This window comes from Oratosquilla oratoria, chromosome 14, assembly GCF_046742065.1.
Source record: "Oratosquilla oratoria isolate Oo_2021 chromosome 14, ASM4674206v1, whole genome shotgun sequence".
Classification (NCBI taxonomy): Eukaryota; Metazoa; Arthropoda; class Malacostraca; order Stomatopoda; family Squillidae; genus Oratosquilla; species Oratosquilla oratoria.
In genome coordinates this window covers 54,380,431-54,402,998 of record NC_134790.1, presented here as the reverse complement: position 1 = coordinate 54,402,998, position 22,568 = coordinate 54,380,431, and the positions used below count along the sequence as shown (strand labels likewise).

The window sequence follows — 22,568 nt, the reverse complement described above, 5'->3', positions numbered from 1 at the left end:
ATCTGCCTTCCATACCTCTTTTACTAGTCTTTCTTCACTCATTCTTTCCATGTGTCCAAACCATCCTAATATTCTTTCATCAACCCTATCTCCCAAATCCTTTTTCACCCCTGTTCTCCTCCTCACCTCCTCATTTCTCACTCTATCTAGCCTAGTAACCCCCACCATACTTCTCAGACACCTCATCTCAAACACATTCAAACTCCTTCTCTCTTCTTCTCTTATGTTCCACGTTTCTGCCCCATACAATGCTGTTGGCACAATCACTCCTTCATACAGTCTCCTCTTCGCATCCATTCCCAAATGTCTATTTCTCATTACACTCTTTAAACCACCAAGGCATTTACTCGCTTCTCTCAATCTACATTCTACCTCCACCTTCACTCCACCTTTTCCTGCTACACTTGCACCCAAGTATCTAAAACTATCCACTTCCTCCAGTCGCTCTCCCTTAATGTTCACTTCCAGTCTACTGCCACTTTCACCCCTTGTACATCTCATCACCTTACTTTTACCCACATTTATCTTTAGCTTTCTTCTATCACATACTCTCCCAAACTCTGCCACCAGCTTCCTCAATCCCTCCTCTGACCCTGCCACAAGCGCAGTGTCGTCTGCAAACAACAGCTGGCTCACCTCCCACTTTTCTCCATTTTCCATGTTTGTAATAAAACACCCATATAGTCAACACTAACATGTGGTATTAAAACTTTATTTCTATACATCTTGACAACCAGTTTTATCACCTGATCCACAAGTTGAGACTTTTATCATGGACTAATCTTCAAGTTCAGCAAATTTCCATGATGGTCAATAAGTATTATAAAAATACAATCCAGTGGCAGTATATCCCCCAAAACAATGACTATGTACACATTGGTTTTATGCCTGTGGCCTCTTTAAAAGAATATACATGTTTACACAAAAGGCAATGCATTTTTCATTCAAAAGCAAGTCTACTTAGGTCCCAACATATCTTCTGGTCGAACCCATTGATCAAATTCTTCTTCTGTCAGGTAACCCAAATTGATTGCAGTTTTCTTGAGGGTTGAGCCTTCTTTGTGGGCAGTTTTTGCAATTTTGGCAGCCTGAAAACAAGTAAAATACTAGTAAGATTCTTTTCAACATGCTCCAGTGTTAAACATCCTTTATAATCTGATGCTCAAATTCTAATATATAAATCTAACAATGTCTTCTCATTGGAAAGTAGGGCTATTCTTTTTTCATTCCCATTTATCGTATAACTTCATATACAAGATAAATTAGGAGGAATGGAAGCAGGTGATAATTATAACTCTCAGAGTAATACAATGTAATACAATTATTAATACAATTGCAACAGACAACATTGACCCAATGGATAGAAGTGACACAAATAATAGAGAATATTCCAACAAGACTGGACTTACTACTAACCAAAGAGCCTGATATTACCGATTCATTTAACCACTTGAATATAATGATGCCTATGTAAGCGTCATGAGCCCCGAGTGGGGTATACAGTACAAGGATGCCGGCTTCGGCTTCCTGATTATATTTTATAGTTGTAACTGAGTGACCCCCATACTCTGTGAATAGGCTTGATCATGTTTTCTGTGGTTATATTTATACAGGGTGAAAGAGAATAACAGCAGTAACTTTATATTTTGTAATGTGCATATTGTGATTCACTATCATACATCAGACAACTTGGTATGTGCATGAATACTTGACTCATACTGAAGAGTCATGTATTTACCTAGTTGTATCATACAGGAAGGGGAGCTATGCTCATAGTGACCTGTCTTTGTATCTTGCAACATCTAGTTTGTTCTTAAATTCTTGTATGGTGCTTGCACACACTATGGTTTCATCCAACTTGTTCCAGACACCTACCACTCGTGATTTTTTTTTTCTTTTCTTTTTTTCAGATCTCTTTTATAACTATCCTTTTTGAGTTTCTTTTCATGTCCCCTTGTTTTTCTTCTATCCCACTTTAATAAGTCTTCTCTGTCAAGAACTTCCATGTTTTTCATGATTCTGTAAATGGCCAATAGATCACCTCTTTCTCTTTGTTCCAGGGTTGGTAGTTCCAGTTTAGACAAACTTTGCTCGTATGTCAGTTTTGAAAGTGGGGACCATCTTTGTCATTACTCTTTGGATTCTTTCTATTTTCCTTACATTTTTTTTTGTACTGGGTGACCATAATGTCGCAGCGTACTCCAATCTTGGTCTTATCAGTGTGACTAGCATTTTTTTTACCATTATCTCGTTCAAGTAATTAAAAGCCACTTTTACTGATCTTAGCAAATTACAGGTTTCTCTAACATTTTTGTTTATCTGCTTTTCGGAACCAACTTTCTTTACTTCCTTTGCACTGATTTTATATTGTCCTGATATTCTTTTTATTTTTCCATACAGGGTGACCATATAGTGATTGAATTCCTTTTAGCAGGAAATATAAAACAAAACAAAAATAATTATACAGACACAGTATATACAACTTTGTAAAGACAACTTCAGTTTGAAAGATTTTCTCTCTCTTTTTCATAAAAAAAAAAAAAAAAAAAAAAAAAAGGAAATTTTCTTAGAGCTTCTGCAACTCTGGTGTGAATATGCTACAAGTTAGTGTAAAGTAAAACAGGTTAAAGGATTGGTTTTACACGAGTTACCTAGTTAAGAAAGCTAGAGATATGGCAGAGAATATGAAATAATAGTTACACTGTAGTTGCCTCAAGTTTCACTGGAAACCTCAGACCAACAGAGGAATTGTCCAGTTCTTACATATAAAAAAAAAAAAAAAAAAATTAGAAAGAATTCAAAGAGCAGCAAAAAAATGGCACCTACACTATCAAATTTGACATACGAACAAAGATTGGATAAATTACATCTATCAACACTGGAACAGAGAAGAGAAAGAGGTGATTTGTTGACTATTTACAGAATTATGAAAGGGATGGAAGTTCTTGATAGAAACGACTTATTAAAATGGGACAGAAGAGAAATAAGAGGACATGAAAAGAAGTTAAAGAAGGACAGTTACAGAAGAGATGTGAAAAAGAATAGCTTCCCACATAGTGTGATTGTCTGGAACAAACTAAATGGTGAAACAATGAGTGCCAAAACTATAAGATTTTAAGAATAAACTGGATGCAGAGAGATAAGAAAACAGGTCCCTACGAGCATAGCTCTCATCCCGTAAAATACATATATACATACATATACCAAAGGCTTTTTCCCCCTTACACAGGGGTAGCCAAAAAGGCATAGAAACCACTCCCACCCATTCCATTCCCCACATATTCCACTCCCTTCCATCCTCCTCCCTCCCTCTTATCTTGGCACCTTCTGGATGACGGGTCATCCCTGCATCCTGCCCTGGGTCAGAAGCAGTGTCGTAAGACACAGCACATCCACAGCAAGGCCATTTCATAAATTCAGCAACCCCCCTCTCCTTCCCCTTATGCAGAAAAGGAGAAGACAGGGAGAAATCCCTTCGGGCTGTGTCAAATTTTTTCTCATACATACTTCCTCACCCCCATCCCCTACCCACTCCCCCTCATGCATCACAGCATCATCCATACACAACCCTTATCCATTCATCTGTCCTCACCCGTCCTTCCTCAACAGACATTCCTATCTTTCGTAATGCCCCTTTCACCCCCATCCATCCATCTCATCCTAGGACGTCCCCTCATATTCACTCCTTCCACCTCTGCCTTCCATGCCTCTTTTACTGATCTTTCTTCACTCATTCTTTCCATGTGTCCAAACCATCCTAATACCCTTTCATCAACCCTATCTCCCAGCTCCCTTTCCAACCCTGTTCTCCTCTTCACCTCCTCATTTCTCACGCTATCTAGTCTTGTAACCCCTATCATACTTCTCAGACATTTCATCTCAAACCAACTCTGGAACAAAGAAGGGAAAGAGGAGACTTACTATCTATAGAATAATGAAAGGAATGGAAATCTTAGATAAGAATGACTTACTGAAATGGGATACTGGAAAAATGAGAGGACACGAAAAGAAACTAAAAAAAGATACATACATACATACATATACCAAGGCTTTTTCCCCCTTCCAAGGGAGGTAGCCAAAAAGGGAAAGGCATAAAAACACTCCCACCCATTTCATCCCTAAACACACTCCACACCCCTCCCACCCTCCCTCTCATCTGAGCACCTCCTCCTAATTAAAGAAAATATCTGTAAAAAAAAAAAAAAAAAAAAGCTTCCCACACAGTGATAGATACTTGGAACAAATTAGATAAAGAAACAGTGTGTACTATTCCAGATTGGTGCTGAGAGATACAAAGATGGGTCACCTCGAGCATAGCTCCCTTCCCGAATAATATAACTAGGTAAATCTCTTCCATATGTTCCATATCTCTGCCCCATACAGTGCTGTTGGCACTGTATGGGGCAGAAATAACAAGCAATCTCCCCACATGAGTGAGTTTACAACACAAAAAAAAAATATCAGAACACCTATCAAAACTTGACGTAAAAAAATCACATGGCCCGGATGGTATTGCAAATTGGATTCTAAAGGAAAGCAAAGAAGAACTAACGGACAAAATACACAAAATAATAAATAGCTCACTCAAAGAAGGAAAGATACCTAAACACTGGAAAAATGCTAACATTGTACCAATATATAAAGGAGGAAACAAGGAAGAACCCACCAACTATAGGCCAGTATCACTAACAAGCACTATAGCCAAAATTTGTGAGAAAATTATCAAGAATAGATGGGTAAAACATCTGGAAGACAACAACATAATAAACCCAAGACAATTTGGGTTCAGACAAGGAAGATCATGCACCACAAACTTAATATGCTTCTATTCAAGACTAATAGACATAGTGTAAGAAAGAAATGGATGGGCTGATTGTGCCTTCCTAGACTTGCAAAAAGCTTTTGACAAAGTACAACAGAAAATTACTAAAAAAAAAACTGGAACACATAGGAGGAATACAAGGAAACCTACTAAAATGGATGGAGGACTTCCTGACTGGTAGAAAGATGAGAGTAGTGCCTAGCAACACGAAGCGGGAGTCATATGAGAGGTACAAAGAAAACAGAGAAGTAAAGCACAGGATAAAGGAGTCAAAGAGGAGAACAGATGTGAAATGGGGTAAGAGTATGACAGAAAATTTTGAAAGTAATAAAAAGAGGTTTTGGAAAGAAATTAAAAGAAAAAGAGGAGGCAAATCAAGTAGAGAAGAAAAGGTAAAAGGTGCAGATGGAGAGATGATAATGAAAGAGAAGGCAGTATGAGGAAGATGGGCAGAGTATTCTAGGGAGTTGTTAAATGTGTAGGAGGATAGGGAGGGAAAGTTAGGCAGTTGTTAAGATGATGAGAGCAGGTAAGGCACTTGGGTTGGATGGATGTGATGAAGAATATCTGAAAAAAGGAGGTATACTGATGGTGGACTGGCTGGTGAGGTTATTTAATGTTTGTTTGAGAGAGGGTAGAGTGCCAGAGGACTGGAGGAGTGCCTGTATAGTTCCACTTTACAAGGGAAAAGGGGACAAGTGTGAGTAGTAGTTTCAGAGGGATTAGCTTGTTAAGTGTAGTTGGGAAGATTTATGGGAGGATCTTGATTGAGAGGATTAGGAGAGGAACAGAGGGAGTAATTGGTGAGGAACAGTGTGGATTTAGGACAGGTAGAGTTTGTGTAGATCAGATTTTTGTGATAAGACAGATGTGAGAAAGCTATAGGAAAAAGTAAGGATGTTTTTTGGGCTTTTATGAATCTGGAAAAGGCTTATGACAGGGTAGACAGGAAGGTACTGTGGGACGTTTTCCTGATATACGGGATAGGAGGAAAGCTCTTAGAAGCAAGAGTTTTTACGAGAGTAGTACAGTGTGTGTCAGGATTAGAAATGGAGAAAGTGAGTGGTTCGAGGTAAAGGTGGGACTTCGTCAGGGATGCGTTATGTCACCCTGGCTGTTCAACTTAAAACATGGATGGGGTGGTGCAAGAGGTAAATGCAAGGGTGGTGGGTCAGGGATTGGAGGTTAAAGAAAATGGAGAAAAGTGGGAGGTGAGCCAGCTGTTGTTAGCAGATGACACTGCACTTGTAGCAGGATCTGAGGAGGGATTGAGGAAGTTAGTGACAGAGTTTGGGAGAGTATGTGAAAAAAGGGAGTTGAACATAAATGTGGGTAAAAGTAAGGTCTTGAGATGTACAAGGGGAGAGAGTGGCAGCAGACTGGAAGTGAGCATTAAGGGAGAGAGACTGGAGGAAGTGGTTAGCTTTAGATACTTGGGTGCAAATGTGGCAGGAAAGGGAGGAGTGGGGTTGGAGGTAGAATGTAGATTGAGAGAAGAGAGTAAATGCCTTGGGGGATTAAAAAGTGTACTGAGAAATAGACATTTGGGGAGATTGTATGAAGAAGTGATTGTGCTGACAGCACTATATTGGGCAGAAACATGGAACATAAGAGAGAATGAGTTTGAATGTGTTTGAGATGAGGTGCATGAGAAGTATGATAGGGGTTACTAGGCTGGATAGTGAGAGAAATAAGGTGAGGAGGAGAATGGGGGTGGTAAGGGAATTGGGAGGTAGGGTTTATGGAAGAGTATTGGGATGGTTTGGACACATGGAATGAATGAGTGAAGAAAGATTAGTAAAAGAGGTGTAGAAGGCAGAAGTGGAAGGAGTGAAAATGAGGGGATGACCAAGATTGAGATGGATGGATGTGGTAAAAGGGACATTGGGAAAGAGGGGAATGTCTGTGGAGGAAGGGAGAAGACAGTAGAAAGGAGTGAGTGGAGAATGGTTGTATGGATGATGATGTGATGCATGAGGTGGAGTGGGTGGGGGATGGGGGGTGAGGTAGCATGTGTGAGAAAGATTTGATGCAACGCAAAAGGATTTCTCCTCGTCTTCTCCTTTTCTGCGTGAGGGGACGGAGAGGGGGTCACTGATTTTATGAAGTGGCCTTGCTATGGATGTGCTGTGTCTTTTTTTCATATCTTCTTGTTTTTCTTTTATCCCACTTTTGTAAATCATCTCTATCAAGGAATTCCATCCCTTTCATAATTCTGTAGATGGTTAGAAAATCTCTTCTCTCTCTTTGTTCCTGGGTTGGTAGTTCCAGTTTGGACAATCTTTGTTCATATGTGCCATCTTTGTCGTTGCTCTTTGAATTCTTTCTAATTTCTTTATGTTCTTTTTATTACTGGGTGTCCATAGTGTTGCAGCATACTCCAATCTTGGTCTTATCAATGTAACTAATATCTTCTTTACCATTTCTTCATCCAAGTAGTGAAAGGCCACTTTCATTGATCTTAGTAAGTTGAAAGTTTCTCAGACTTTTTTGTTGATATGTTTGTCTAGTACCATGTCATTACTGATAGTTACTTCTAGGTCCCTTCCTGAGTTGACTTATTTTTAACTTCCTTTGTACCAATTTTATATTGTCCTGATATCCTCTTTTTACCTTTTTCAAATTCCATTATACTACATTTCTTAATGTCAAAATTAACTTCACACTTCTGATTCCCTTCCCAGACTTCGTCCAGGTCATTTTGTAATGATTTACAATCTTCCTCTGTACTTACGCTCTTTAGTAGTTTCGCATCATCTCCAAAGAAGTTCATACAACATTCCACACCATCCATGTCATTTACATATATGGCAAATATTATCGTAGCCAATACAGAACCTTGTGGAACTCTACTTATCATTTCTTCCCAAGTCAAGTTCTTGTCTCTTAAGTACCATCCTCACTTTTCTCCCATTCAAGAAATCTTTCATCCATTTCAACAACTTTCCTTGTACTCCACCTATTGTTTCAATTTTTCTTATCAGTTTTTTGTGTGGTACCTTGTCAAATGCTTTTTGTAAATCTAAGAAGGCACAATCTGCCCATCCATCCCTTTCTTGTATTACAGTACTTCTATTAGCCTCGAGTAAAAGCATATCAATTTTGTGGTATGTGATCTTCCGTGTCCAATCCAAATTGTTTTGGATTTAGTATATTGTTCTCTTCCAAACATTCAATCCATTTACTTTTGATCAATTTTTCACATATTTTTGCTATTGCACTTGTAAGGGAGACCAGTCTATAGTTGGTTGGATTTTCTTTGTCCCCTCCTTGTGTTTTGGTGTGTGTGGGGCAGCTGACATAATGCTGTGATGAGCAGTGTATGTATTATTATCATCATTATCATTATTATATTTTTTTTCTTCTTTTTCTTTTTTTCATGGTTGTCTAGTGTGAGCAATGTCACCAATGATTTTTGAGGGGCAGATTTCCATTCTGCTCGGTGATTTTTGTTAGGTCATCTGTATATGACAGTTCATTGGTGTTTTGTTGTAATGGGGTTGGGAGATCACTAATGAAGATACTGAACAGTAAAGGTGATAGTATTGCACCCTGAGGGACTACACTGCATAGATTTTTTTGTTCATGAGATTTGGTTGTTTTGGATTACTCTTGTTTTCCCTCTATGAAGCTAGTTAACCACTTCTTGTCATTGTCATGAATATATGTCCTTATGATGTTATTGGTTATTATCAAGAAACTTTGTCAAAAGCCTTAAGCCAATGACAATTATAACTGTTCTGAGTAAATATGGGTGGTACAGGAAGTTTATGGAGGGTCGCCAAAATTGTAGAATTTATAAATTACCAGTATTCCTCATATCCTACAAAATGCTATACAACTGGTCTATAGGTGTGTCACTAAAATCCCTTAAGTATTGATTTTATGAAACTTGTATAGTTAGTACTACATACATAGGGAAAAAGTAGCTACTGAGCATAATCTGGTAAATCAACAGGAAATATTTGTAATGTACTGTACTTGCCTTGTCATATCCAATGTGAGGGTTCAATGCAGTGACAAGCATGAGAGATTCGTGAAGAAGTTTATCAATACGGTCCCTGTTGGCTTCAATTCCAACAACACAATTGTCTACAAAGGCTTGACAACTGTCACCTAGAAGACAGATGGATCTGAAAAATGGAAAGTAAATCTCATTATAATTTGAGAGAGAAAGTTCTTCAAGTAAACCTAAGGCCAATATGCTTCCATTGAAGAAACAGAAGATGAAGAAGTAGAAGAAAAAATTACTCATTTTTTATACTCCTATGACTGAAGCCCACACATTTGATCTGACAGTGAAACTCAACAATAAAATGAACATACCAAAATCAGTCACACACATGGGCTTTGGATTATATTGTATATTTCATCTGTTAATTCCTCCATGCATTCTTTCTGTATCCAATTTGCAATTCTGTCTGGACCATGTGATTTTCTGACGTCAAGGGTTTTGATTTGGTTGCTAATTTCCTTCTGTGTTACAATTATTTCTTTCATTGGGAGGGACATCTCTATTTCCTCACAGGTGAGTTTTCTATTGTGAATACCGATTTGAAGGGGTTGTTCATAATTTCAGCCATTTCCAGTTCTTCTGTATATTCGTATTTACCTTGGTGCAGCTTTTCTATTTCTTGTTTATTCTTCAGTTTGCCATTTACATACCTGTAAAATAGTTTGGGTTCTTCCTTGCATTTTTATATCATTATTATTATTATTTTTTTTTTTTGTAGTTTCTCTTTTCAGCTCTATGTATTTTTACATAATCATTTCTTAATTTTATGTATATTAGCCATTTGCTTGTTTTCTTGTCTTTTTTCCATTTTTTCCAAGCTTTATCTCTTTTATCCTTAGCCTCACTACATTTTTTGTTGTACCAGCTTTTTATGTATGTTTTTTCCTTTTTTTTTTTTTGTGGTAAGTATTTATTCACTCCCTCATTATAAATTTCTTTTAGTATATTCAATTTCTCTTCCATCCCTGTTTCTTCATTTAGGAATTTTTCCCAGTTCGCATTGTGAAAGAATTTTTTGAGTTTCTTCCTATTCTATGTTTATCATTTCTGCTTTGATCCATTTGCTCTTTCAACTCAAATTCTATTAGTACATGGTCACTCTTTCCTATCAGAGTTTTGTAATCAATTTTGTCGACAATTTCAAGCTCTATTGTATGTATTAAATCCAGCCTTGATGGTTCTTCACTATCTCTGTATCTGGTATTTTTCCTTATCCACTTAGTCATTGTGTATTCGATGGTCATGTTGAGCAGGCCGTTGCCCCAGAGATCCTCTCCACCCTTCACTGTCATTTCCTCCCAACATATTTCTTTTGAATTAAAGTCACCCATAATTACTATATTTCTTCTGTCCTTCAGTATATTAGTTAATTCATATTTTGTATCTTCTAATACTTTGGAATGATCATTTTCTGTCCAGGACTGTGTTTTGGTGAGGAACAGTGTGAGTTTAGGACAGGTAGGAGTTGTGTAGATCGGATTTTTGTGGTAAATCAGATATGTGAGAAAGCTATAGGAAACGGTAAAGATGTGTTTTGGGCTTTTATGGATCTGGAAAAGGCTTATGACATGATAGACAGGAAGGCACTGTGGGAAGTATTGCAGATATATGGGATAGGAGGAATTTTAAGAGCAGTCAAGAATTTTTAAAAGAGTAGTAGAGCTTGTGTTAGGATTAGAAAAGGAGAGAGTGAGTGGTTTGAGGTAAAGGTGGGACTTCATCTGGGATGTGTTATGTCACCTTAGCTGTTCAATTTATACATGAATGGGGTGGTGCAAGAAGTAAATGCAAGGGTAATGGGTGATTGGAGATGGTTATAGAAAATGGAGAAAAGTGGAAGATATACCAGTTGTTTATTGACAGCACTGCACTTGTAGCAGAATCAGAGGGATTGAGGAAGTTAGTGACAGAGTTTGGGAAGGTGTGTGAAAGAAGGAAGTTGAAGATAAATGTGGGTAAAATTAAGGTAATGAGATGTGCAAGGGGAGAAAGTGGCAGCAGACTGGTAGTGAATATTAAGGGAGAGGGACTGGAGGAAGTGGATAGTTTTGATACTTGGGTGCAAATGTGACAGAAAAGGGAGTGGAGGCGGAGGCAGAATGTAGATTGAGAGAAGTGAGTAAATGGCTTGGGGGATTAAAAAGTGCAATGAGAAATAGACATCTGGAAATGGATGCTAAGAGGAGATTTTATGAAGGAGTTATTGTACCAACAGCACTGGACAGGGCAGAAACATGGAACATAAGTGAGGAAGAGGAGTGTTAAGGTGCATGAGAAGTATGATAGGTGTTAGAAGGCTGGACAGAGTGAGAAATGAGATGAGGAGAATGGGGGTGGAAAGGGAGTTGGAGGATGGGGTTGATGAAAGAGTATTGGGATGGTTTGGACACATGGAAAGAATGAGTGAAGAAAGATTAGTAAAAGAGGTGAGGAAGGCAGAGGTGGAAGGAGTGAACATGAGGGTCGACCTAGGATGAGATGGATGGGGTAAAAGGGGTTTTGGGGAAGAGGGGAATGTCTGTTGAGGAAGGACAGGTGAGGACAGAAGATAGGGGTGAATGGAGAATGGTTGTGTATGGATGATGCTATGATGCATGAGGGGGAGTGGGTGGGGGATGGGGGGCTGAGGGAGTATGTGTAAGAAATAAACTGACAGAGCCCAAAGGGATTTCTCCCAGTGCCAGTCTTCTTTTTTGCAAGAGGGGACAGAGAGGAGGGGTCACCAATTTAATGAAGCATCCTTGCTGGGGATGCACTGTGTCTTGCGACACTGCTTCTGATCCAGGGCAGTTGGCAAGATACAGGGATGACCCGGCATCCAGGAGGTGCCAAGATAAGAGGAAGGGAAGAGGGTGGAGGGGAGTGGAGTATGTTGGGGATGGAATGGGTGGGAGTGGTTTTTATGCCTTTGTTTTTTAGCTACCTCCCTTGTAAGGGGGAAAAAGCCTTTGGTATATGTATGAATTTATGTATATTTTTTTAAGTATGGTGCCTAACAAAAATAATAGAAATGTACCCATTCATATTTCTAACTACCAATTGTATAATTAATGACAAATAATGTACCCTTTACCTTTTTTTTTTTTTTTTATATCTTTCACTATTTTCAAGCAATCTACCTTACGAGCAATGGATTTCGAGCAATTTACTGTAGAGCAACTGATCTTGAGAAATTTCCTAGATACCAATATTCTGTAAGTGTTGTATCTGTGCAGTCTGTAATTATCTTTAGGGCTTTGTTTTGTATAGTCTGTAAAGTGTTGTGGTGTTTTTTGTGAGGTTAGGGGCCCCCATGATGGCATAGCTTGTCCTTTCCATGACATGATGGCAGGAACAACAAGCTATGCCAACATGTTTGCAGATGACGCAAAAATCATGGGAAGAGTGAAAAACAAGGAGGATGGTATACTAATGCAAAAAGTTCTACATACTATTTTTGCAAGGAGCCAAGAAAGTGAAATGAAGTTCAATACCAAAAAAATGCAAAGTACTGGAAATGGGCAATAGTGGTAAAAGGCCATCCTTAAACTATTCTTTGGGAAGTGAACTTATTACAAAAGCAAAAGAGGATAAAGAGTTGGGAGTCATGATAAAAGACAACCTGTCACCTGACAGACATATCAGCAGGATTATGGGAGAAACATATGGACAACTTATCATTATATGAAGGAAGGGATGATGAAAACACTCATCGAAAGCCTGTATGTCCAAGATAGTAGCATCGTCCCCACACAGAGTGAAGAATATATGCGAGACTGAGAGAATACACAATGCAGCAAACAGTCTGGTCTCCAGCCTGGTAGATAAACATTATGAGGAAAGACTAAAAGTACCAAGTCTGCCAACTTTGAAAGATCAAAGAGAAAGAGGGGATATGATAAGTGTTCAGGTCACTAATGGGGACAGATTGCATTGATAGTTGAGATCTGATTAAAGATGAGAGGGCTCTAAGAAGTCATGGGAGTAAATTGGTAAGAAAGACCACATGTCTAAAGGATGTGAAGAAACCCAGTTTTCCATATGGATGCATAAATATGTGGAATAGCTTAGAAGGTGATATAGCCCAAGCACAATATACAAGTTCAAATGTAAATATGATAATTGGAAATCAAGGATATAGATTACGTTAGAACTGTACATGAATTTAAGTCTAGGTATGTTAGAAAATTAAAGAATAGGAGACAGATCCCAATAATTGTTGCTCTTTTCCTGTAACTACAATTAGGTAAATACATGGTGCTAGCATAATTCATTATTAGCCATATACAGTATTAGTATACTGTAGTGGTAGTTTCTTTGTTGTGTCCAAATGTTGTTCCTGCAAGTGATTGAAGCACATTGGGCCTAGGTGCACATTTTTTTTTTATGTTTGTGATACGTTGTTTGAATGACATGAATGTATCCGAAATTATGCCAAGAAGCTTGGTGAGTGTGTGTGTAGTATGAGGGTGTTGATGATAAAAAGGAATGGTATGTATTTACCTAATTGTAGTATACAGGAATGGAACAATTCTCCTTGGGTACCATTTCCAATTCCCTATTTTTTTTATCATAACTAGCATCAAATTCATGTACAGCTTCAACCTACCTATATCCTTGATTTCCAATTATCAAGTTTAGATTTGGGTTATATCACCTTCTAAGCTATATCATATATCTATGCAAAGACAGGTCACCAGACAAGCAAATCAACAAAACAGTCAAAGAAACCTTCAATTTACTAAGATCAATAAAAGTGGCCTATGACTACTTGGATGAGGAAATGGTAAAGAAAATATTAGTCACACTGATAACACCATGATTGGAGTACACTGCAACACTACAGACACCCAGTACTAAAAAGAATATAAAGAAATTAGAAAGAATACAAAGAACAATGACAAAGATGGCACCAACACTCTCTAAATTGACATACAAACAAAAATTGTCCAAACTAAAACTACCAACCCTGGAACAAAGAAGATAAACAGATCTACTGACCATTTACAAAATTATGAAAGGGATGGAAATCCTCGACAGAGATGATTTATTAAAGTGGGATAAGAGAAAAACAAGAGGACATGAAAAGAAACTCAAAAAGGACAGTTATAGAAGAGATCTGAAAAAGAATAGTTTCCCACACAGAGTAGTAGATATCTGGAACAAATTGGAAGAAGCAACAGTGTGTGCAAAAACTATACAAGAATTTAAGAACAAACAAATACTGAAAGATACAAAGACAGGTCACTATGAGCATAGTTCTCCTCCCATATAATACATACATACATACATATACATATACCAAGGCTTTTTCCCCCTTCCAAGGGAGGTAGCCAAAAAGGGAAAGGCATAAAAACACTCCCACCCATTTCATCCCTAAATACACTCCACACCCCTCCCACCCTCCCTCTCATCTGAGCACCTCCTGGATGACGGGTCATCCCTGCACCCTGCCCACCGCCCTGGGTCAGAAGCAGTGTCGCAAGACACAGCACATCCACAGCAAGGCCGCTTCATTTAATCGGCGACCCCCCCTCTCCGTCCCCCTTTGCATATAAGGAGAGGACGGGGAGAAATCCCTTCGGGCTGCGTCAAAATTTACTCACGCATACTACCCCACCCCCCGCCCATTCCTCCTCATGCAATCACAACATCATCCATATACAACCATTCTCCACTCACCTCTGTCTTCCGTCCTCTCCCTTCCTTCCTCAACAGACATTCCCCTCTTCCCCAAAGCCCCCTTCACCCCATCCATCCACCTCATCCATATAATACAACTAGGTAAAACATGGTAAATATGGACAACTATTTCTTCATACCCGTTCAACATGTGGTCTTTCTTAATTTGTTCCCATGACTTCTTAAAATTGTCCCATCTTTAATCAGATCTCTTCTGTCAATGCAATCTATCCACTTTAGTGACCTGAATACTGCAATAATATCACCTCTTTCTCTTTGATCTTTCAGAGTTGGCAGACCCAATTCTGGGACCAGTTTGACTGAAACCCTTGCTTTTATCCTTTACTCTGTGTGGGGACTGACACATATTCCTGTTTTGTTCTACTGTCTAGTTAGTGAAAAGTGTGGTTGTGGATTTGGTTGGGGCTGTTTTGAGCCTGTTTGTAGTGAAATAAGTGTTGAATGTGCTGAGGTATGGCTGTAGTATTTCTGAAGCTCTGTGTTATGGTGTGTGCATGTAATTGTTATATCATCTGCATAAGAAGAGATTTGTATTTTTTGGGTATGGGGTGTAGGTATATCATGCATATATAGATTAAAGAGTGTGGGGGGTAGGACAGAGCCTTGAGGCACTCTATCCCTACAGTTTCTGGTGTGCAATGATTGGTCATCATTTGACACAGACATTTCTACTTGCCAAATAACTGGACAGACATCTTTTGTTAGTATTGTGCATGTCTTTATTGTATATTTTGTTTATGAGAGTGTATCAGAGGTTGGCATCAAAAGCTTTACTAATGTCCAGTGATAAGTAGTGTTCTGTGTGGGGACCTATCTGAACTGATGCTGATGAAAACTGTTAGATTTTTGTTAGGTTTGGAGATTGTCATGATTTTACCATACTTCCAGATGTTGGATATGCTGTGTGAATTGCTGTAGTGTGAAATATTGGTGAGTGCATGTATGCCATGTGGTCCAAGGTATTTTACATGGACATTACTTGTGTTGTCTAGACCACATGCGGATGAGTGCTTGAGGTTATGGATTATGTGCTTCATCTAGTCTATGAAGGGTGTGTAGTCTGGGTCTGTGGGAAAGTCTTTCTTGCATCGGATGATGCATCGGTCATCAGGGTGAGGGATGAGATTGCTTGTCTGTGCAAAGTGATTTATGAGTGTTTGTTGTATGTCTGAGGGTATGTCTGTGATATATGAACTGTTCAGTGTCTCTAAGTGTTGTTCTGTCTTTTCAGTGAATGCTTCCCAGTTTGGTCTTTTGTAATAAGCATGTGTGTCTGTGGCCAACATAGGTGTATCATGTTTTGGTAGTGATAAGGACTGGAAGTGATCAGGTCCATGGGTTCCAAATAACTTCCAAGAAGATGCTGGGGTTAAACAGTGGGGACAGAAGGTGATGTCAGGACAAGTGGGGGCATAGAGGATTTGATGGGAGATATATGTGTGATTATGGATGTTGTTCATGATGGTTAGTGTGTCAAGCTGTGTCTGTGAATCAAACTCTTCATCTATGTTGGGGTTGTTGACATACCAGGCTAACAACTTGGTGTTGAAGTTGCTACCTAAGATAAGGCTGAGGATGGTGATGAGTTGGTTAAGGTTAGGCATGAAGTTGTTGGGAACTGGGGAACATACGTATTAACTATTATGATTGTGAATTTGTTACCTGTTTGGTTTTGGACTGATGGAGTTTCAGTGATGTTGTTTGTGGGAGGGAGGGATCTGATGGTGGTGCTTGTATCCATGAAGTAGATGGATTGGTGAGTTAGGGTGATGTTCTGTTGTTTGAAAAAGTGCTTGAGTTCATCTTTTATCACACTGATACCATCAATGTTTAATTATATAATGTTAATATGTGTTCTGTATGTGTTGAAGGTTGCTGCATGGGAATGTGGTATGGGTGGAGAAGGATTAGGAACTGGGTTAAGACAAGGAGAGGGAGTGGGTGGGGGGTGACAAGTATGCAGGCTGAGGGTAGGGAGGTGAGGGTGAGAGCGAGGTCTGGGGTGGGCATGCAGAAAAAGTCCAGGTGTCTATGCAGTGTTTTATGTTGGCAAGTGTTGTGCCCAGTTTTTGCATAAATTGCATTTAACTGAGCCCTTTGTCTAACACCTTAAAGTGATGGGTTTGGAGTACTTCAAACATGTGTAATTTGTGGTGGGTCAAGGGTTGCTCTCTATATCTCCAGCTATGAGGGCTGTTATATGACCAGCTGTAATTTTTTCAGTTTCATTTCCATTATTGTCTATCCCTTGTAAAATAAGGCTAAAACATAAATATGCTTACCTCAGTACATTGGCAACCATCATTGGTTTGAAGACATTTAGTTCAAAATGTCCATTGCTTCCACCCACACTGACTGCAACATGGTTACCCATCACCTGTGCTGCTACCATAGTTATAGCTTCACACTGTGTTGGGTTGACTTTGCCTGCACAAATTAAATATCAAGTATTTATTCAATACCTTAAAATATCAATACAGTTTACTTTATAACATAATTTCCTTACAGTTCACCAACATATCCATGTCATCCTGTTTGGTAGTTAATGCCTGTGACAGTAGTAACCATAAACAAATGTGAAATAACAAAATCAATAAAGCAATAATATTTGAGTACTGTATGTCTTAAGCAAAGGCAATTTTGGTACCCATGCTCCTTATACATCCTCATATTTTAGGTGTTTCAATGTTGCTAAGATTGGTTTTCAGTCCACACATGCTCTGAGCATATGACATTTCTGAAATACATTTCACTATTCAACTGCCTTAATTTGTGAATTATTTTTTTTCTCTGTGTTACTTTCTCTATTACTTTACACACACACACACACACACACTTCAACGAACGGATGGCTTGGAAGACGTTCTGAAGAAAATTGAAGATTGTGGACCCCAACGCAAGGAGAAGTGCCTATTGTATTTACAGGGTGGGGGGGAATTGCTCGTGGGGTAGTGGGAAAGTAAGGAAAGAGGAGAAGGGGAGGGATTGCTGGGGAAATGGAAGGAAATGAGGAAGTAGAGGACTTGGCCCAAGCAGACCGCCGAAAAGTAAACAAACGACCGCAAACCCAACTGGGAGACGACGAAATGTCTAATAAGAATGTAAAGATTAGAAGTATAGATAGGAGCAATACAGTAGCAAGGGATGAGAATATTTTCAAGGGATTTAAAGAGGGTGGGGGGGACACAAACCCCCCCCCCGACTGACAAGACTAGAAGAGAAGATCGATAAGATGATCGAGGACTTGGAGCGTAGGTTCGGTAATGTTGACAGTATTATACGAAGAGTTGAAAAATTGGAAGAACTAGAGAGGGCGAACAAAAACTTAACTAAGGAAATTGAAGAATTAAAACAACAGTTAAAAGAAGTAAAAGATGAGAATAAAGTCTTAAAGGAGAATAATAAGGAGAACAAGGAGGGTTGGAAAAAAATTCATGAAAATAGCAAGGTTGCATTCACTGACATAATCAGACAGCAAATGAATGAACAAACTGAAAACTCAGTTATTAAAGTGATGAGACAGAAGGAGAATATAGTAAGAGACTTAGCAGACAGAAAGAAATGTATAATTATATTAGGAATGGAAGAGAAACATAACCCAGATAGAACCACCCAGATAGAACCACAAGAATCAAAGAGGAAAATGAAAAAGTAAGAAATTTACTAGAATTAGTTCAGGAAGATGAACCAGAAATAATGAAACAAATCGAAGAGAAATTCAGGCTAAGGAAATATAGTACAGACAAGACCAGACCAATCAAGATTAAATTCAGGTCACAAACTACGGCTGAGAACATCTTATCCAAAACAGGGAAACTAGCAACAAGTGAACAATATAAAAAGGTATGGATAAAAAGGGAAATGAATAAAGAGGAAAGAGAGGAAGAAAAACAGAAAAGACTTGAAGCAAAGGAAAAAAACGAGATAAGAACGGAGTCAGAAAAAGAGAGATTCTATTGGAGAGTAGTGAATATGAAACTAAAGAAAGTAGACATACAAGAGAAAAACAAAAGGGAAACAGAGAACACAATGGAAGTGGCAGAAAACTAAGAGTGTCTTACACAAATATAGATGGATTAATAACAGGATTGAATGAACTGAATGATTATTTGAAAGAAAAAGAACCAGACATAATGGGAATTGTAGAAACAAAATTAAAAGGTACACTACCACCCAACAGTGTAGGACATGATGCATATAATTATTGGATTAGAAACAGAGTGAAAAAGGAAGGGGGTGGAGTTATGTTCCTGACTAAGAAGGATATAAATGTGAAGGGTGTCACATATGGAAAGAATACAGTAGAAATGATAATGATGGAAGTAGAAGACAGCGATAAGAAGAACAGAAAGTTTGTGATAAATTATGTGCCCCCGAAAACAGCCTCATGGGAAGAGAGTGAACATAAAAGTATGTTAGAGGACACAAAGATAACATTAAACAAGATAATGGAAGAGGGAGGAAAAATAGTTATGATGGGCGACTTTAATTGCAAAGAAATCTGCTGGGAAGAAATGACAGTAAAGGGTGGAGACGGCTCATGGGGAAACACTCTACTCGAGATGGTTACTGACCATACAATGACACAATGGATACAGGAGAACACTAGGTATAGAAATGAAGAAGAGCCATCGAAACTAGACCTAGTAATTGCATCCGAACCTAGAATAGTGGACAAAATTGAATATAAAACACCAATAGGTAAAAGTGACCACATATTGATTGAACTGAAACTTAATGAAGAAAAATATATGAAAAGAAATTAACAATATAGAAAAGGAAGAATGATGTATGAAAAAACAAACTTTGATAAAATAAGAGAATTCTTTCAAAAGGAAAACTGGGAAGAAATATACAAAGAAGAAACAACAGTAGAAGAGAAATGGAATATTTTGACAAAAATTTACAAAAAAGGAGTGAAAAAGTATGTCCCAAGACAAAAACAAGAAAAAGAATATGTAAAATGCTGGTACAACAAAAGTTGTAGGGAGTTAAAGGACAAAAGAGACAAAGCCTGGACCAGATGGAAAAAAGACAGAAGACCTGAAAAATGGAAAATATATACCTGCTATAGAAATGAATATGTACAAATGTGCAGAGAAGAAAAGAGAAAATATGAAAAAGATGTCATAGAAAAGTGTAAAGATCAACCGAAACTATTCTACAGATTTGTAAACAATAAACTGAAAAACAAACAAGACTTGGAGAAATTAAGACAGGAGGGAGTTGAATACACTGAGGAAATGGAAATGGCGGAAATTATGAACAAACATTTTAAATCAGTGTTTACAAGGGAGAACATACAACCTGAAGAGAACGAATGGAAAGAGAAAGTCCCCCCTATGGAAGAAATAGAAGTAACAAAGAATGAAATATTAACACACTTGAGTAATCTTGATGTCAGAAAATCGCATGGACCAGATGAAATAGCAAACTGGATACTGAAAGAATGCAGGAATGAACTGGCAGACAAAATACATAGCATACTAAATAGTTCCTTGAAAGAAGGAAAAGTTCCAGAAGATTGGAAAAAAGCAAATATAGTACCTATATACAAAGGAGGAAATAAAGAAGAACCTACCAACTATAGACCAGTCTCTCTAACAAGTACAATAGCAAAAATTTGTGAAAGAATTATCAAAAGTAGATGGGTAAAATATTTAGAAAAAAACAAAGTGTTAAATCAAAGGCAATTTGGATTCAGACAAGGACGATCATGCGTCACCAATTTAATATGTTTCTATTCAAGGCTAATAGATATAATACAGGAAAGAGATGGATGGGCGGACTGTGCATTTTTAGATCTAAAGAAAGCTTTTGACAAAGTACCACATAAGAAGTTGCTTAAGAAATTAGAAACTGAAGGAGGAATACAGGGCAAACTACTAAATTGGATGGAGGACTTTTTGCAAGAAAGAAAAATGAGAGTAGTGATAAGAAACCAACACTCAAAATGGGATGAAGTAATAAGCGGTGTTCCGCAGGGACCAGTTCTGGCCCCAATAATGTTTGCTATATATATTAATGATATGGATGAAGGAATAGAAAGCTATATGAGCTTCTTTGCAGATGATGCAAAACTACTGAAAAGAGTGAAAACTGAAGAAGATTGTGAATCACTACAGAGAGATCTAAATAAAGTACAAGAATGGAGTAGGAAATGGGAGATGGAGTTCAATACAAAAAAGTGTAGTATAATGGAATTTGGAAAAAGCAAAAACAGAATAACAGGAGCATATAAATTGGGAGAAGGAATAAAAAAAGTAGAAAATGAGAAGGACCTGGGAGTCATTGTTATGAATAATATGTCACCTGAGAAACATATAAATAAGATTTTTGGAGAGACTTATAATCTAATAAGAACAATCAAAGTTGCATTTACATACCTGGATGAAGAAATGGTGAAGAAAATAATAATCACCCTGATAAGACCAAGATTGGAATATGCAGCAACGATATGGTCACCAAGTACAAAAAAATGTATAAAAAAACTTGAAAGAATACAAAGAGCAATTACAAAATTAGCACCAACACTCTCAAAACTATCATATGAAGAGAGACTAGAAAAACTTGAACTACAGACACTAGAGCAAAGAAGAGAGAGAGGAGATTTGATAGCTATTTACAGAATCATGAAAGGCATAGAAATTACTGACAGAGAATCTGATAAAATGGGATGACAGAAATACAAGAGGACACGGAAAGAAAATAAAAAAAAGACAGCTATAGAAGAGATTTGAAAAAGAACAGCTTTCCTCACAGAGTAATAGACAGTTGGAACAAGTTAGATGAGAAAGTGGTGTGTGCAAAAACAATACATGAATTTAAAAATAGTTTAGATAAAATGAGATATGAAGACGGGACCCCACGAGCATAGCTCCCCTTCCCGTAAAATACAACTAGGTAAATACAACTAGGTAAATACACACACACACACTGTGAACAAAGAAATGAAGTAAGATTTCCTCCAATGAAGGAATTAAATATTACTCAGAATGAAATAAGGAATCAAATATTAAAGCTTAACGTTAACATATCACATGGTCCAGACGGAGTTGCAAACTGGGTACTAAAGGAATGTATAGATAAACTAACAGGAAAAATATACAAAATAGTTGAATGCTCACTCAAAGAAGGAAAACTACCAGGAGACTGGAAAAATGCCGATATAATGCCAATATAGTGCCAATATATAAGGGGGAAATAAGGACGACCCAACAAATTATAGACCGGTGTCCCTAATGAGTACAATAGTTGAAATTTGTAAGAGGATCATCAAAGACAGATTGACAAAATATCTGGAGGAGAACAATATACTGAACCCAAGGCAATTTGGATTCAGACAGGGAAGATCATGTACCACTAATTTGATTTGTTTCTATTAAGATTGACTATATTGCAAGAAAAGGATGGCTGGGCAGACTGTGCCTTCCTGGACCTACAAAAGGCATTTGATAAGGTACCACACAGAAAATTGCTATATAAACTGGAAACAATAGGAGGCATACATGGAAAACTATTGAATTGGATGGAGGACTTCCTATATGGAAGAAAAATGAGAGTAGTGCTCAGAGACAAATATTCAAAATGGGAAGAAATGAGTAGTGGAGTCCTACAGGGGGTCAGTGCTGGCTCCAATAATGTTTGCTATGTATGTAAATGACATGGACAAAAGTATTGAATGTTACACGAATTTCTTTGCAGATGACGCAAAGTTATTAAAGAGAATAAACTCCGAAATAGACTGTGACTCATTACAGAGTGATCTGAACAAAGTCTCAGAGTGGAGCAAGAAATGGGAAGTAGAATTCAACATCAAGAAATGCAGTATAATTGAATTTGGGAAAAGCAAGAATAGAATATCAGGAAAGTATTAAATTGATGGAAAAGAAGTAAAGAAAGTAAATTCTGAAAGTGACCTAGGAGTAATCATCACCAAAGACATGTTGCCAGATAAACATATAGTCGGAGAAACATACAATTTGTTGAGATCAATAAAGGTGGCCTGTAAATACCTGGATAAGGAAATGATTACGAAAATATTACAAA

General features: G+C 37.9%; 1 protein-coding gene across 6 annotated transcripts in view; it reads right to left on the bottom strand.

Annotated features, from left to right (window-relative positions):
- Nucleotides 1-681: 681 nt before the first annotated feature.
- LOC143032875 (fumarate hydratase, mitochondrial-like) overlaps nt 682-22,568 on the bottom strand; it is a 122,952-nt gene continuing 101,065 nt past the window's right edge. For all 6 annotated transcript variants that reach the window (XM_076198065.1, XM_076198067.1, XM_076198066.1 and 3 more), the window contains 3 exons: nt 16,802-16,946; nt 8,808-8,955; nt 682-1,088 (listed from right to left, as the gene is read on the bottom strand). In XM_076198065.1, coding sequence (XP_076054180.1) covers nt 957-1,088; nt 8,808-8,955; nt 16,802-16,946 — 425 coding nt within the window. In that variant the 3' untranslated portion in view covers nt 682-956. The remainder of the gene's footprint in view (nt 1,089-8,807; nt 8,956-16,801; nt 16,947-22,568) is intronic.